This window comes from Mesitornis unicolor, unplaced genomic scaffold (genome assembly GCF_000695765.1).
Source record: "Mesitornis unicolor isolate BGI_N332 unplaced genomic scaffold, ASM69576v1 scaffold28929, whole genome shotgun sequence".
Classification (NCBI taxonomy): domain Eukaryota; kingdom Metazoa; phylum Chordata; class Aves; order Mesitornithiformes; family Mesitornithidae; genus Mesitornis; species Mesitornis unicolor.
This window is the reverse complement of record NW_010209776.1, coordinates 18,374-31,443: the sequence shown is the minus strand read 5'-3', so window position 1 is coordinate 31,443 and position 13,070 is coordinate 18,374. Positions and strand designations below refer to the sequence as shown.

General features: G+C 45.3%; 1 protein-coding gene across 1 annotated transcript in view; it reads left to right on the top strand.

Moving 5' to 3' along the window:
- The first annotated feature begins 624 nt into the window (after positions 1 to 624).
- The window catches only part of ENPP6 (ectonucleotide pyrophosphatase/phosphodiesterase 6), a 27,106-nt gene continuing 14,660 nt past the window's right edge, over positions 625 to 13,070 (top strand). Inside the window, exons 1-2 of the mRNA XM_010192963.1 lie at positions 625 to 871; positions 10,311 to 10,490. Coding sequence (XP_010191265.1) covers positions 625 to 871; positions 10,311 to 10,490 — 427 coding nt within the window. The remainder of the gene's footprint in view (positions 872 to 10,310; positions 10,491 to 13,070) is intronic.

Genomic DNA, 13,070 nt, shown 5'->3' with positions numbered 1-13,070 from the left:
TTAGTCCCACAGCAGCAGAGAGTGGAGAGGAGAGGGTCTAGGCGGGGGTGAGCTTGCTCAGCCCAAGCTTTTATGTACAGCTGTGACATCAAAACACTGGATCTCAGCTCACATCCCCCACCTCCCCAGCCAGGAAGCATCTTTACCTTAACCTCAGTTTCTATCAAAAGGCACTGCCAGAAAGATAAGAGGAAAGAACACGTTTGCCTGGCTGGAGACATAACGCTCTCTTTTGAAGCAAGCAGCCCCTCTCTGTGATACCCCTGTGAGTCACAGCCCCAGCTCGGAGCTGGGCTGGCTGGCGAGAAGGCAGGAGCGTGGCTGGGGGCTCCCTCCTCACTCACCCTTGCTCGGGTGGGTTTCTGGAGCATCCTGACGGGCTCCACTTGTTTTTGCGCTGTGTTCTCCCCATCGCCGCAACGCATTTTTTCTGCAGCTGGGAAGCAGCGAGCTCTTCCTCGCGCTGGAAGTTAATCATCTGCTCGCAATTAACCTATGACCTCCCGTGCCCAAGGCGTGCACGGGGCAGTGCTGCAGCTTTAACGCGGGCGGTGGAAGCGGGAGGAGGACAGCAGTGCCAGGTCCAGCCCCGAAGCCGCTGCAGATCTCCCGCTCCTGCCCGCCATGGGCAGCCGCAGCCTCCTCACCGCCCTCCTCACCGCCGCCCTCGTGCCGCCCCCCGCCGCCCCCTCGGCCCACCACAAGCTCCTGGTGTTCCTCCTCGATGGCTTTCGCTTCGACTACATCGACGACAGCGAGCTGGAGGGTCTGCCGGGCTTTCGGGACATTGTGAACATGGGGGTGAAGGTGGATTACATGACCCCAGACTTCCCTAGTCTCTCTTACCCAAATTACTACACGCTGATGACAGGTGAGTACCTGCATTTTGCTGTGATGATGCTCCTCAGAGCTACCGGCTCCCTGTGCCAAAGTAGATGGCAGCTCCCTGTGACTTTTTTCCTGCAAAGATGACATAAAAATAACAGAGGTCTTGCTTTTAGCTGGGAGTTTAAAAGCACTGCAGCATTACAGCTCAGGATTGCTTGTCCAAAAGTTGCTCTGAACTTGGAAACGCTGTGTGGAGCTGATTTTTGAAGTTCCTCTTTGCTTTCCCACGGTGCTGCCGAGTCCCAACCTGCTGTGACTGTGGCAGCATGGCCATCCAGGTCCCCAGTGGGAGCACTGGTGGAGACAGCTGCATCCTGAACACAAATACGAGTGGGAAATGCATGGAAAACGAAAAGGAGCCTGTTGAGAGCCTTTCCAACTAATAAAAAGGCATGTAAACTGAGGGTGACCGATGTAATAACTTCTTTTCAGCCAGCAAGTCTGTTTTGGCAAGTTCAGCACAAAGTTTCTTTGTAAACTTCACAGACTTTCTACTTTCGCAGGTCACTGTCTTAACTTTGCCCTAAGTCCTTACATCTTTAAGATAATCCCAAATAGGCAAATAAAAAGGATTTTTACTTTTGCTTTCCTACAGTTTCCCTTTTTCTGACTGCCCAGGAGAAGCTGTCAGAAAATTGGGAGGGTAGTCATGATTTTCATGGTGCTGGTTTCCTTTTAATCTAAGTGGAGCAATATGTGATTACAGTGACTCCTGAAAGGTGCAGAGTACGGCTGAGCCCTTTGCATCAGAGAAAGACACCCTAGAAACAACATTTAATAAAAAATAATAATAAAAAAGAAACAAAAAAAACCCCAAAAAAACCAAAAAAAAACCAGAAAAGTTTTTCTGGAGTTTCTGCTTGGTTTTTTTTGGTTGTGTTTTTTTTTCCCCCCCCAGAGTTATTCGACAAACAAGACCTTGCAGCTAAAAAGAAGTGAGAAATTCTGTCCTCTCTAAAGATACATGGTATCTTCTGCTGTCCCGGGAACAATACAATGCCCAGCAGTCCATATACTGCTTGCTGGGAAAGCAAATAGATGCCATTGTCAGACAAAAATCTGACATCAGTTGTGCCCAGTTTGTTTTGAAACTGCTTAACTCCTTCCTCCCCATCTTAGGAGAGGAACGCCTTTCTGTTGCTCATCTCTGAAAAGAGTACAAAACTGCCACAAATTTTTTTAACGACTTGATGCAAATGCGCGAATGCAGACCAAACATCACGAGTGAAAATAACGATGTCACTCGACTGTGGACCTTGGTCTTTAAGTGTATGTAGGCAAACCAGCTTAATACCTCATCTGTAAAAAGCCTTCAGATGAAGCTGTTAAAGAGAACAGGGAAAGTGACTGCTTTCTCTCCTAATCACATCTAATCATCTCTCCTATTCAGTGAGTATGCGTAGGGTGAAGTCTATAATCAACCTTCTGAGGAGTTTTGAAAACATCCTCTTTTGTGCTACCAAAGAAGGAGTTTTGTTTTAGATAATGAAACTGCAGTACTAGGCTTTTATGTTTTTAGGGTACCACCAGAGTTTCTACACCTCATCTTGAGGAAATGAGACAATCTGTCAGACCAAACTCAACTCCTCTTGCAGGTCTCCTGGCCTTCATGATGAGGATCTCAATGCAAATAACAACTTAATTGCAAATAATGATTCACCTTCATAACACATGAGTCACAGCAGTGTTAAATAGGTCAGGAACCAACTGAGGACCAAACTGAGGTGTTGACCATGCCCAAAGAAAGATCCAAGACTGCACTTGAGCCCTCGGTGTGACTGTGTATTGACATGACAACAGGGTAAATCCCATGGTTGCGCTGTTCTTGCTCCCAGTGCCGCAGTGGAGTCTCCACAAGAAGGAGATGTCATGTCTTAGATGATGTGGTGGGGTTAGGAGCATGGGGCATGATGCAGATGTAGCATTAGCTGTGTTCAGTCTGTGCACATTTGATTTGGAAAGCTGGGGCAGCTTTTGGGGAAAAAACAAGCATGACAGTGTGACATGAGCATTGCACTGTAGTGACCTGCTCAGGGACGGGCAAGTGGATATCTCCCCATTGCTGCTGTATGGGATTTAAGCTTACATCACATCTCTCCAGTCATGCCTCTCTTGTGAGAAGTGCTGTAACTGGTTTTGCTTCCATTTGCAACTGGGACGTGCAGGACTGCCACAGTATCTTCTGGGAAATCAGGGACTACAAGGACAGGCTATTCTTTTCATCTTGTCCTGAACTGCTGCATCGTGAGCTGTTACAAAACTCACATTTTAACCTCTAAAATGCCATATTTTAGCATTTGTGAGTGTAGTTTCATAGTATATTTGCTTTTTTTCAGCTAAAACAGCTTAAGAAATTTCTGGCCCCACCTGCACATTTCTGTGCCCCTGACCTGTTCATTATATCCCACCACTTTTTCGGTTAAACACTCCCATCGCTTCCTTATCTGTGCGTTTTGCTGAGACTAGGTGCTAGGTGAAGCACAGACAGGGTGGGAGGAATGGGGCTCAGCCTAGGTAAACAAAGTGGATACATTTTGGAAGGGAAGCAGGGTGAAAGAAGTGACTTGCTTATGATCACAGGGTGGGAGGAATGGGGCTCAGCCTAGGTAAACAAAGTGGATACATTTTGGAAGGGAAGCAGGGTGAAAGAGGTGACTTGCTTATGATCACAGGGTGCTAGAGGGTGATGGCAGAGCTCTCCGCGGCAGAGGCCCCTCCTACTTAAATCTGCCACTGCTGTTAACCTACGAGAAAATACTTGCTGGAGCTTTCAGGAGTGACACAGAAAGCCTCAGCCCAAAGCCTGGGGCCTGCCTAGAGGTCTTTTCCCTTCCTCCACACCTACAGCAATTATGAGAAAGAAAAACAGAGCGAAACATGAGGAACACTGATGGTTTGTCTTCCTCATGTGAAGCCACTGAGTGATTCAGAGCATGGGGAAAAGTGCCTGTCTCCCTGTGAGCCAGCAGAAGACCTACTGCCCTGGGGCATCCCTCCACAGGCACCCCAGCTCCCTCCTGCACCCACTGTGCCCTCCCAGGTCACACTGCCCTTCTCCAGCTCCCCTTGCTCCGCGGGAGTGGCACCCACTGTCACAGCTGCCACCCAGCACCCTACAGGGTCTCCCACCAGGAACAGGCTGGGGTGATGCTCACAGCTCCACAAGAAGGCAAAGCATTACCCTGAATTAGCTGAAAGACAAATGGCGTTTGTTTGAAGAAGCACCAAACACCAGCCAAGTCATTGCTGGTGCAAAGGGATATCACTGACGTGCAACGGGAGAAATTTGTTACAAAAATCCAGCAGTGTGCAAGGTAGCCCAAGTATGTACTGACTCAAAATCTCACTATTTGAAAATCAATCCTCCATAACAACTTCATTCATGCCACTTTTCTCAGTTTTGGCTTCCACAGTGGCATAAAGACTGGTTCTTGAGCAGCTGGGTTGTTTTCTGAGCTGCCAGGTTGAATCCTACCTGGTGTCCCAGCTCTCCATGCTCCTGTTAGGATACTGTGGTTGTTGACCTGAAAGGCTTAACTAAAATGGTAAATTAAGTAAGAGGATCTGTCGCTGCTGACACATGTGTCTGAGAGAGCTTTGTGGGGCTTCACGTGGGCTTGGCAAGGAAGGGAAGAAGGATTCCAAATACACATATCCCAAAAGGCTCACTTAATCATGCTACGTGCTGTCTGTTTTACAGAGAAAGGAGTTAAGGACACAAGCCACCTTGGGTTTTTTTTCCTGTGGTGAGCTTTTAATTTTTCCCTTTCCCTGCTGTAGTCTGGCTCCACAGGGACCTCTGACGCCAAGCTAAATGGAAGGTCTGTGGTCTCCCTGTGACCTGTGACCTCCACTGCAAGCACGAGTTACTGATTCAGACCCTTCATGCCACATCTGTCTAGAAAAGCTGCTCATGCTGAGGGCTTTGGGTCTTCCTCACCCACCCACCTGCAGCTGTTGAGGGGTTGTTGAAGCCCCCCCAGCTCAAGGCACACAGAGGCCCCTCATTTTCCAGCCCCAGCCAGCATAAACATGGGTGGATGGTTTCACATCTGAACTGGAAACTTGGGGAGGATTTATTTTCCAAGATCCTAACAACGAATTAGGTCTTTTCTGGCAGGTCCTCCATGAGGATGCGCCAGCTACTTGATCAGCTGCGCAGCCCTGTGTCCAGGAGCCGTATTTCTCGTGGCCTCCATGGGAAGTGGAGACAGTCCCTGCTTGCAGAAGTGGGTGGGGGAGTGGGGAGCTGCTCAGAGAGGGGCCTCAGGACAGAACCTGATCTTAAATACTTGGCAGAGATGCTGTGAGGTCCCATGAAGCTTGTGGGATGGAGGACGTATGATAAATAGCCAGTCTGCTCCTGTTTTCCCCTAAGCACAGCAAATATCAATGTACACCGTGCTGCTGACATGCAATATGGACTGCTCAGCCCCACTTTTTGGGAGCGAATGTCCTCTGGGCTCCCTGCCCTGGAGTCCTCCAGGGTCTGGCTGCTGGGTATGCTACCACACTTAGGATGTGAGACTACCACACTTACCATTTCCTGCGAGAGACATCCTGGTTCACAGCACAGCATCTCCACTCTCCATCCACGTGGTTCCTGGAGGAAACCCTGTCTGGTGATGGCTGTAGCAGAAGCCTTGTTTCTCCTGCCCAGTTAACAGTATCCAGACTCCTGCCTGGTCCAGGGTAGGATGCTGACAACTTCTGTTTAGCAATTGAGCAAGGTTTTAACTACATAAATGATAGCTGCATATTTGCTGGGACATAAAAAATAGAATGTAGGAGTACAGCGGGGCAATAGATTATCAGTACAAATGAACTGAAACTATCTTAATTTCACTGTCCAAGCTGAGGAAAAAAGCCATGATGAGTGACAAGGGAATAGGATTTTTTTTTCTCCTCTTTTAACCATCATGGAAGTCAGCAGCTGCAAAGATTAAAAGAAATCTGGTTCTGACATTCGGTTTTTAAATCAATAGTCTCTTCTTTTTCTTGGATTCAGTAGCTTTCCATTTCTAAAATTGTGTTTGGGAAGCAAAAGAGCATGAAGAAGTCTGTGGTGATCCTATTAACTGTCAGGGAAGGGATACTGTCCTAGCAAGGACAGGCTGGAGATGAGAGTGGGAACCCGTAGGGTTTTTAATTTTCACATTCTTCATCTCACTTTGTTTACTCGCTGTCTGCAGAAAGGCTGGAAGGCCAAGTGCCAAGATTTTCCTCTTTCGCACATACACAAAATGTTGCAAAAAAACTCTGTTAGCTTTCTACCAGTTAAAAAAGAAAAACAGCAACACTTTCAAAATGGAGAACAGAAAGATTTCTCTAAGGCAAGTTCATATGCAACCTGCTCTCTAGTGACATAAGACCTGCCTTTCCGCACAAGCAAGCATCTGCAAAGCCTAAACTGGGTGCTTTGAAAGCAATTTTCTTGCACTCCAGCCCTGGCCCTATTATGAAACCATTAAGTTAAGAGTTTCACACTCTTAGTAAGTGACTCTCCTCCAGGAGACAAAAATAATGCTTTGCATAGCAGAGATTTTCTGTACCTTTTGAGGTGCTCCTACTTGAATTGCAAAGTCTTGCCCGACCAAGGTGTTTCTGCTTTGGATCTGTCTGGAATTGGAGGTCATAAAAATTGGAAAGACCTTGCCAACAAGCTCTACCGAGAAGACAAATTGTCTGAGAACATCTTGCAGGTGCCATTTTTGTCTGGGGGCCTGCAGGTGGCAGGGCCTCTTTGCCCAGACCAGCGCTCCCTCTGACTTCTCATGAGCTTCTCTGTCTTCTCCGGGCCAGTTAAGGTTTAGCACACTGGTTTTGTCTTTTCCCTGTGGTCTTTTCAAAACAGGGCAGATGAGACCTAGCAGGGGAAGAGCACATATCAAAGTAGCGGATTTGGACCCTTCAGGATGCTCCGGAGGCTGGACTCAGTCCTTGGAGAGCATCTGCTCCAGAGCAGAAATATGGTACTGGGGGCTTTAAAGTCCTGCTTTCTTTCTCCTGCCAGCAGGCAGCATGAGCAGAGCAGAGCATTTCCCAGTGCATGTCATCCAGCAGGACTCCAGGAGGGCTCTCCAGCCTACTTAACCCCATGGCAGCCTGTGCTTGCTCTTGTTACTTCCTGGGGACATCATGATGGGAATGGTCCCACCGTCATGGCAAGGCACGCGTGTAGTATTACATAGCACATTCAAGTAAAGGCACATACAGCACATGGGTACAGATCATGGTACCTTTGCTGAGCTGGCTGATATACAGAGTGTGGGTTCTCTGATAAATCTGATTTGCTCAGTGCAGAGATTATTTAGCTCTGTTTTGTTGCCCAATGCATCAGGTATAGCATCGCCTGTCTGCCATACACTGCCTCTCTTTTAAAAACAGGATCATTGAGTGTCTCAGAAGAGCATTTTTCTCTTGTAGATTTAGACGCAGGTGGTCCCTGTATGATATATCATGCCTAGTGGCAACCCTATGCACTGTCCCTGCAGTCAGCGAAAGAAAGGTCATTCCTGTAGAAAATATAGGGTCTATAGGAGTGTGCTCTCCTTTCCAGATCTCACATGCAGTCAGTGTAGGGTGCACAGCACTTAGTGTTACTGTGCTGTTGCTGTGGATGACCAAGTGGCTGCATGTTTTGTTGGGTGCTTTTTAATTTCATCTTTGTTTTGCATAGATTAATTTAAATGCTGACAAAAGTGCCTAGAGACATGGGAATGTGCTTCAGACAAAGCCAATGCTGTAAGAAGTGTAGTGTCCAAGTAAGCTGCAGCATGCAGACTTACAAATGCTTTTGCTGGCTCTCGTCCAGAAGGATACAGCAGTTATCATATTCCCGGGAACTATACCCTCTTTGTTTTCCTCTGTTGCTTGAGGAAGGGGTGCTTTTTGCTACAATTGCAGTGAGTTTAAATAATGACATCTGTATGCTGAAATTGCTTTTTGCTCTGTTTCTACTTTTGAAACTATGAAGATAACGTTTGATTACAGAGGGAAGCTGCAGTAATTGAAGCAATAATAATTTCGATGTGTTATGGTGACTGTCTAACACCATGTTGCTATTTAGATAATCATTAAAAAGCAGATCACCAAAAGTCATTTTCTCAGACTGGGGAAGAGAAGTTACAACAGGAGATGTAAAGAACTGGCATTGTACAGGTGACCCAAAAGAAATTTGAGAAGTGACCTTAATTCTGTGTACAAGTGTCTTTGGGGAGTGGGGGGCAGAAATGCCAGCTCTTGCAGGACTTTTAAATATAGTGAGCAAGGCAGAGAATAGCCATGATTGAAGATTAACAAAGGTCAAAAATAAGATTAGAGACCAGGCATACTTTTTGAAAAGTGTTTACTGATGATAAATATTGGGACAAGCAACCCAAGGAAGCGATTGATTAGTTGGTTATTAATGCCTTCCAAGGAGGTCTGGGGTCTTTCTGGGACATAGGCTTCAGGCAAGCAGGCGCGAATGGCTCTGGGCAGCATTAAATGGTCATATCTTTTGGTCTGTCTGCTCATCTGATCTTTTCTTCTGGCCCAGTAGACCAGAAATGTATGCAATGAAAAACTGATGTCCTAAAGTCTTCTAGGCCTCTTTTTCAATATGAAAAAAAGAGAGTTGGAGTCCATAGAAGAGTGAACTTACCTGATGTGGAGATCAGAAGAATACTCTCCTCTGTATTAGTGCACACAGTTAATCAAAGTTGCCATTAACACTAAAAAGAACAATCTCCATTCTGTTCCTTTAAAAGGTGGGCAAACAGTAGAACTTAAGTCCTATAGGGAGCTCACAGCAGCAGCAGCTGGAGCTTATTGTTTCTATATGAGGACTACACTATACCTCATACAAAGATGTGACCCAACAGCTTCAGCACTAACCTGTGAGTTTCACAGGCTGGCACCAGTTGATGGTTGATGCATGCTCAGGCGTACATAGACTTCAAGAAGCTGAAGAGATGGGATTGTCTTCCAAGTAGGAAGGTTGTGTTTTTGATGTGCTATAGAGGCTTCCTTCTAGCTCTTTTAGTCTTATAAAGAAGAAAGCACTTGGCTGCCTAAGGAGGACAGATTGCTGCCCATCCGATCCACCACTTTTCCTATAGTAAACATGTTTGGTTTAATAGGGTGGATAGTCACTGCCACAAATTGGGACTGCTTTTCTCCCCTAGGGAGGAGGAAATGTTTTGCATGATTGAAATACTTCACAGTAGGTAAGGCGAGTTCAAAAGCCATTTCCAGGTCACATGTATCCAAAGTATACAGAGTCCTCTGCCTAAATGACACCTTTTCAAAACAAGCATGCCAAGGTCATTTCAGTTCTAATCACCATGCTCAATCTCACAATAATAAAATCTTGTTATCTGGAGCCTTGTGATATTGTGAATCACCACCTAATGATGAGACTGTCTCACGCATGCATCAGTCTTGCTTTTTAAGATACAGAAATCGTGAACTCCCAGTACAACTTAATCTTCAACATTTCTTTTCCCATTTTTGTTAATTGGCCTGTAGATTAACTTTTAAAATGCAGTATCTTCTCTTCTGACGACAAGAAACAGCATACATCTTTCGGCTATTATATACTAGCTTTTTCTAATAAAGAGCTGCCCAAAGGCCCCCAAGATGTGGTAAGAGGGCTGAAAATGTCTGGTGAAATTATTTCTGTCCTGATAATCAAGAACAAAGCATGTTCATTAAAAAAAAAAGTAACAGAAAATAAAAGAAATATCTAAAGGTTTTAGCCTAATTTTTGCTTGTTTGTGGAAAAGCAATGTGCCCTGTGGATAAAAGAGAGGGGAAATGTGAGTTTCACAAAATTTGTTCCTTGTTTCCAGATTGTGCTCTTATCCCTTCCCGTTCACAGACTGCTTCCTGCAGCCCCCCGGGTCTGTGCGCTGGTGGGTACCTTAAAATGGCCTCAGACTTGGCAGATGTTGCATGTGTATAAGGTGTCACCCAAACACGTGGCACCCACAGAGGCTGCCACTGCCGTGGTTTGTGTTTACAGATTGGGTACAGCATATTGAGCAGGACACAGGTTGCAAGGATGGCTCTTTAATACAGTTCTGAAATACAGACAAGAATTATGAGTGCTTTACTAACCTCCCAGATACCTTAGATGCCTCTCTAAGGATGGCATGAATTGCTTTCTAGAGGTGCCTCTTCTTCTCCATTGACTGTGAAGAGAACACAGGTGGCTGACAAGCTTGAGCAACTAACTTTTAAGTGGCCGAAATGGGGGATATAGACTGCTACCTGGAGAACCTCAATAAAGGCAACAGAGTCAAGATCATATAAGCAGTTTCAAGGAAAGAGGCCTCTGATTTCAAAGATGAGCTTTGCAGGTGATTGGTAGTGCTGGTGGCATTCTTCCACTGTAGAACACCAATCTGATTGTGCTTTTTTTTTCTCTCCTGCTGAAGGTCGTCACTGTGAGGTCCATCAGATGATTGGAAACTACATGTGGGACCAAAAGACCAATTTATCTTTTGATATTGGTGTGAATAAAGAAAGCCTGCTGCCTCTCTGGTGGAACGGATCAGAGCCTTTGTGGGTCACAATGATGAAAGAAAAGAAGAACGTCTCCATGTACTACTGGCCAGGTTATTATGTCAAAAACTGCTGCCATCTTAACAGTGCATCTTTGTATCTAAGCTTTCCACATGCTGCAGGATAGCTCTTTAATACACTTCTGAAATACAGACAAGAATGATGAGTGCTTTACTAACCACTTGTAGAAATGAATGCTCTTTTCTTAGGCCGTGACAATTTGCACATGCTTAGAAAAGGAAAAGACTGAAGTGTCACTGGAGGTACCTTTCTACCAGATGTTACCTTCAGGGTAATTGCTCATTACTCTTGGCCCATTGGTAGCTTCTGCTGTGCTGAATGCTTGCTCTATGAATGGTTCATGGAGCAACACTTCAGACCACGTCACTTAATAAAGTTAAACAGTAACCATCCTCCCACAGTGCTTGTTTGGTTTTAATGTGGAAATTAGTAGCTAAAAGCTGAAGATGATCTACTCTATGGGGACAGCAAAGTCCAGGTAAAAGCAAAGCATCCTTTGATAAGCTGGAGTGAGAGCCCTTCTCCTTCTTCACCATTAACTCAGCTGAGGTCTCATTTGCTCAGTCTGGGCCATTCATTTGGAGGGACTTGTCCTTTCCATTCCTCATTCATCCACTGAAATCACTAGGGATGTATAACAATAAGTCTTTTTTAACAAATAAGAGCATACCTTTAGATTGTCTGTTTAGGGACCCACATGGAAATAGATGTTCCAGCTGTGCAGCCAGACCAAATCCCTTGCAAGGTCCCCAGCTTCTCAGCTTTTGGACCTTTTAACTCTGCTACCTAAGCAGTATGTGAATAATCTCATATGTGTAACTGCAGGCCAGAGGACCACATGTTGTAAGAGCTGTACTGTAGAGACACTGTCAGCAGTAGGGCAGCGGCAGCTGAGTCACACTGCAGGCAGCCGGCCAGCCTCGCTTCTGTATCCTCACACACGCGGGCCTGGCCATGCTCTTTCCATGCCATGTGGCTAATGGCATCCCAGAAAAAGAGGCCACAGTTCTCAGGAAAGGGCAGAAAGAGCGAATCGACATGAAAAGCACTGAAAAGCCATGCAGAGTGTTTGTGCAGTATTGACGAGCAAAAAGGTCTGAGGGTGACAATATTGCCTCACGGACTCAAACGCCGCCCAAGGGACTGGAACTGCAGGCTAGACATAATGGTCTGGATCAGCCCTGAATAAAAAGCTTCTTCTTATTGGAGATCACCCAAATGACATAACAGCAATGCAAATAGTAGGATATAGAAATTGCACAATAATGCAAAAATTCTTCTGAAGATGAAAAAAGACCTGTTTCTGTCAACCATTCATTTTTAACTACTAATGTAACTGCACTGGCTAGGTATAATTCTGCACTGAATAGCTGTAACAGTCTACAGAGGGCTAATGAAGTCCAAAAGAACAGCATCACTTTTCATTAAATGTCTTTGGGCTTTACCTAGCACCTTCATGTTGCCCTTTGAGCAGTGTCTCCCAGGGAGAAGACATATGAGATGTATATGTATACATATGTATACCCTTCACACTCATTTTTTCATCTGTGACCTATGACCTTCGGCAAAGCCCCTTAGTTCAGGAAATGCTTAAACACACACTTATTTTCAAGGGTGTTCATGGTTTCAAGGGACACATTGACCACACAGGGTCAGGCACAGGGCAGGAAGCAGGGTCGAACATGGAACTATTGAACTAAAACACAGAGCAGTTGGGCCACAGTGGGAGTCCAGGTGTAACTGGAGTAAACAGAAGGCGACCCAAATGCAATAGTATTTATTTATTACATTTTCCTCATATGATTTTTTGGAACTGTTTTCTAGTTCCATAGTAAGGATGTAATCTTTTATTCTAGATTTATTATTTTAAGGCTTTAATTCTTTAAAAGGCTGGGGAGCCTTTAAAAGACTGGGGAGCGGTGCCAAACATAATGAAAGAAAAAAAAAATTTAGTAACCAAGGTGGGTGGAGGTCCCACAGACATTTGTAATGCGTATGATCTGTGACTAACTTTCCAGCCTGAGAATATATATGCTGCTGCTTAGAAATGTATCTTGCAAATCTGATAAAGATCCAAACAGGAAAAGTTTGGAAAATTATTAATAGGAACAGCAATTTAAATCCAAATTCATCACAGTTTGTTCTGGAAGATGCTATTTTCTCTCTAGCCAGTGGTGAAGAAAAAATCTGATCAAATGTAGAAGAAACTCGTGAATGCCAGAGAGCTGATTCCCAGGGTTAACTTACACCTCTGCCATTTCCTCCTCAGAGCCAGTTCCAAGATTTGCAAAGTCAACCCAAAATCTGCAGCTTCATATTCTTCCCTATATTCCTCTCTCATGCATATTCAGTGCTTAAAGAAAGAAAACCCAGACCCCAGCAAACAGGGACGCAGAGCAGGAGGGCTGCTGGATGCAAACGCCCATACATCACAGCTTATCTGTGAGCCCAACATAAACATGGCAAAGACAACTCATGGGCTGAGCCAAAATACCACTGCACTGGGGGTCCCAGCCGCTGCTTGTGCCAAAACATAAGCACTTGGCTTGTAGGGACATTTTTCTTCTTTTGTCATGGCATTTATTAGGCAGTTTCTGCTTTTCGAGGCATTC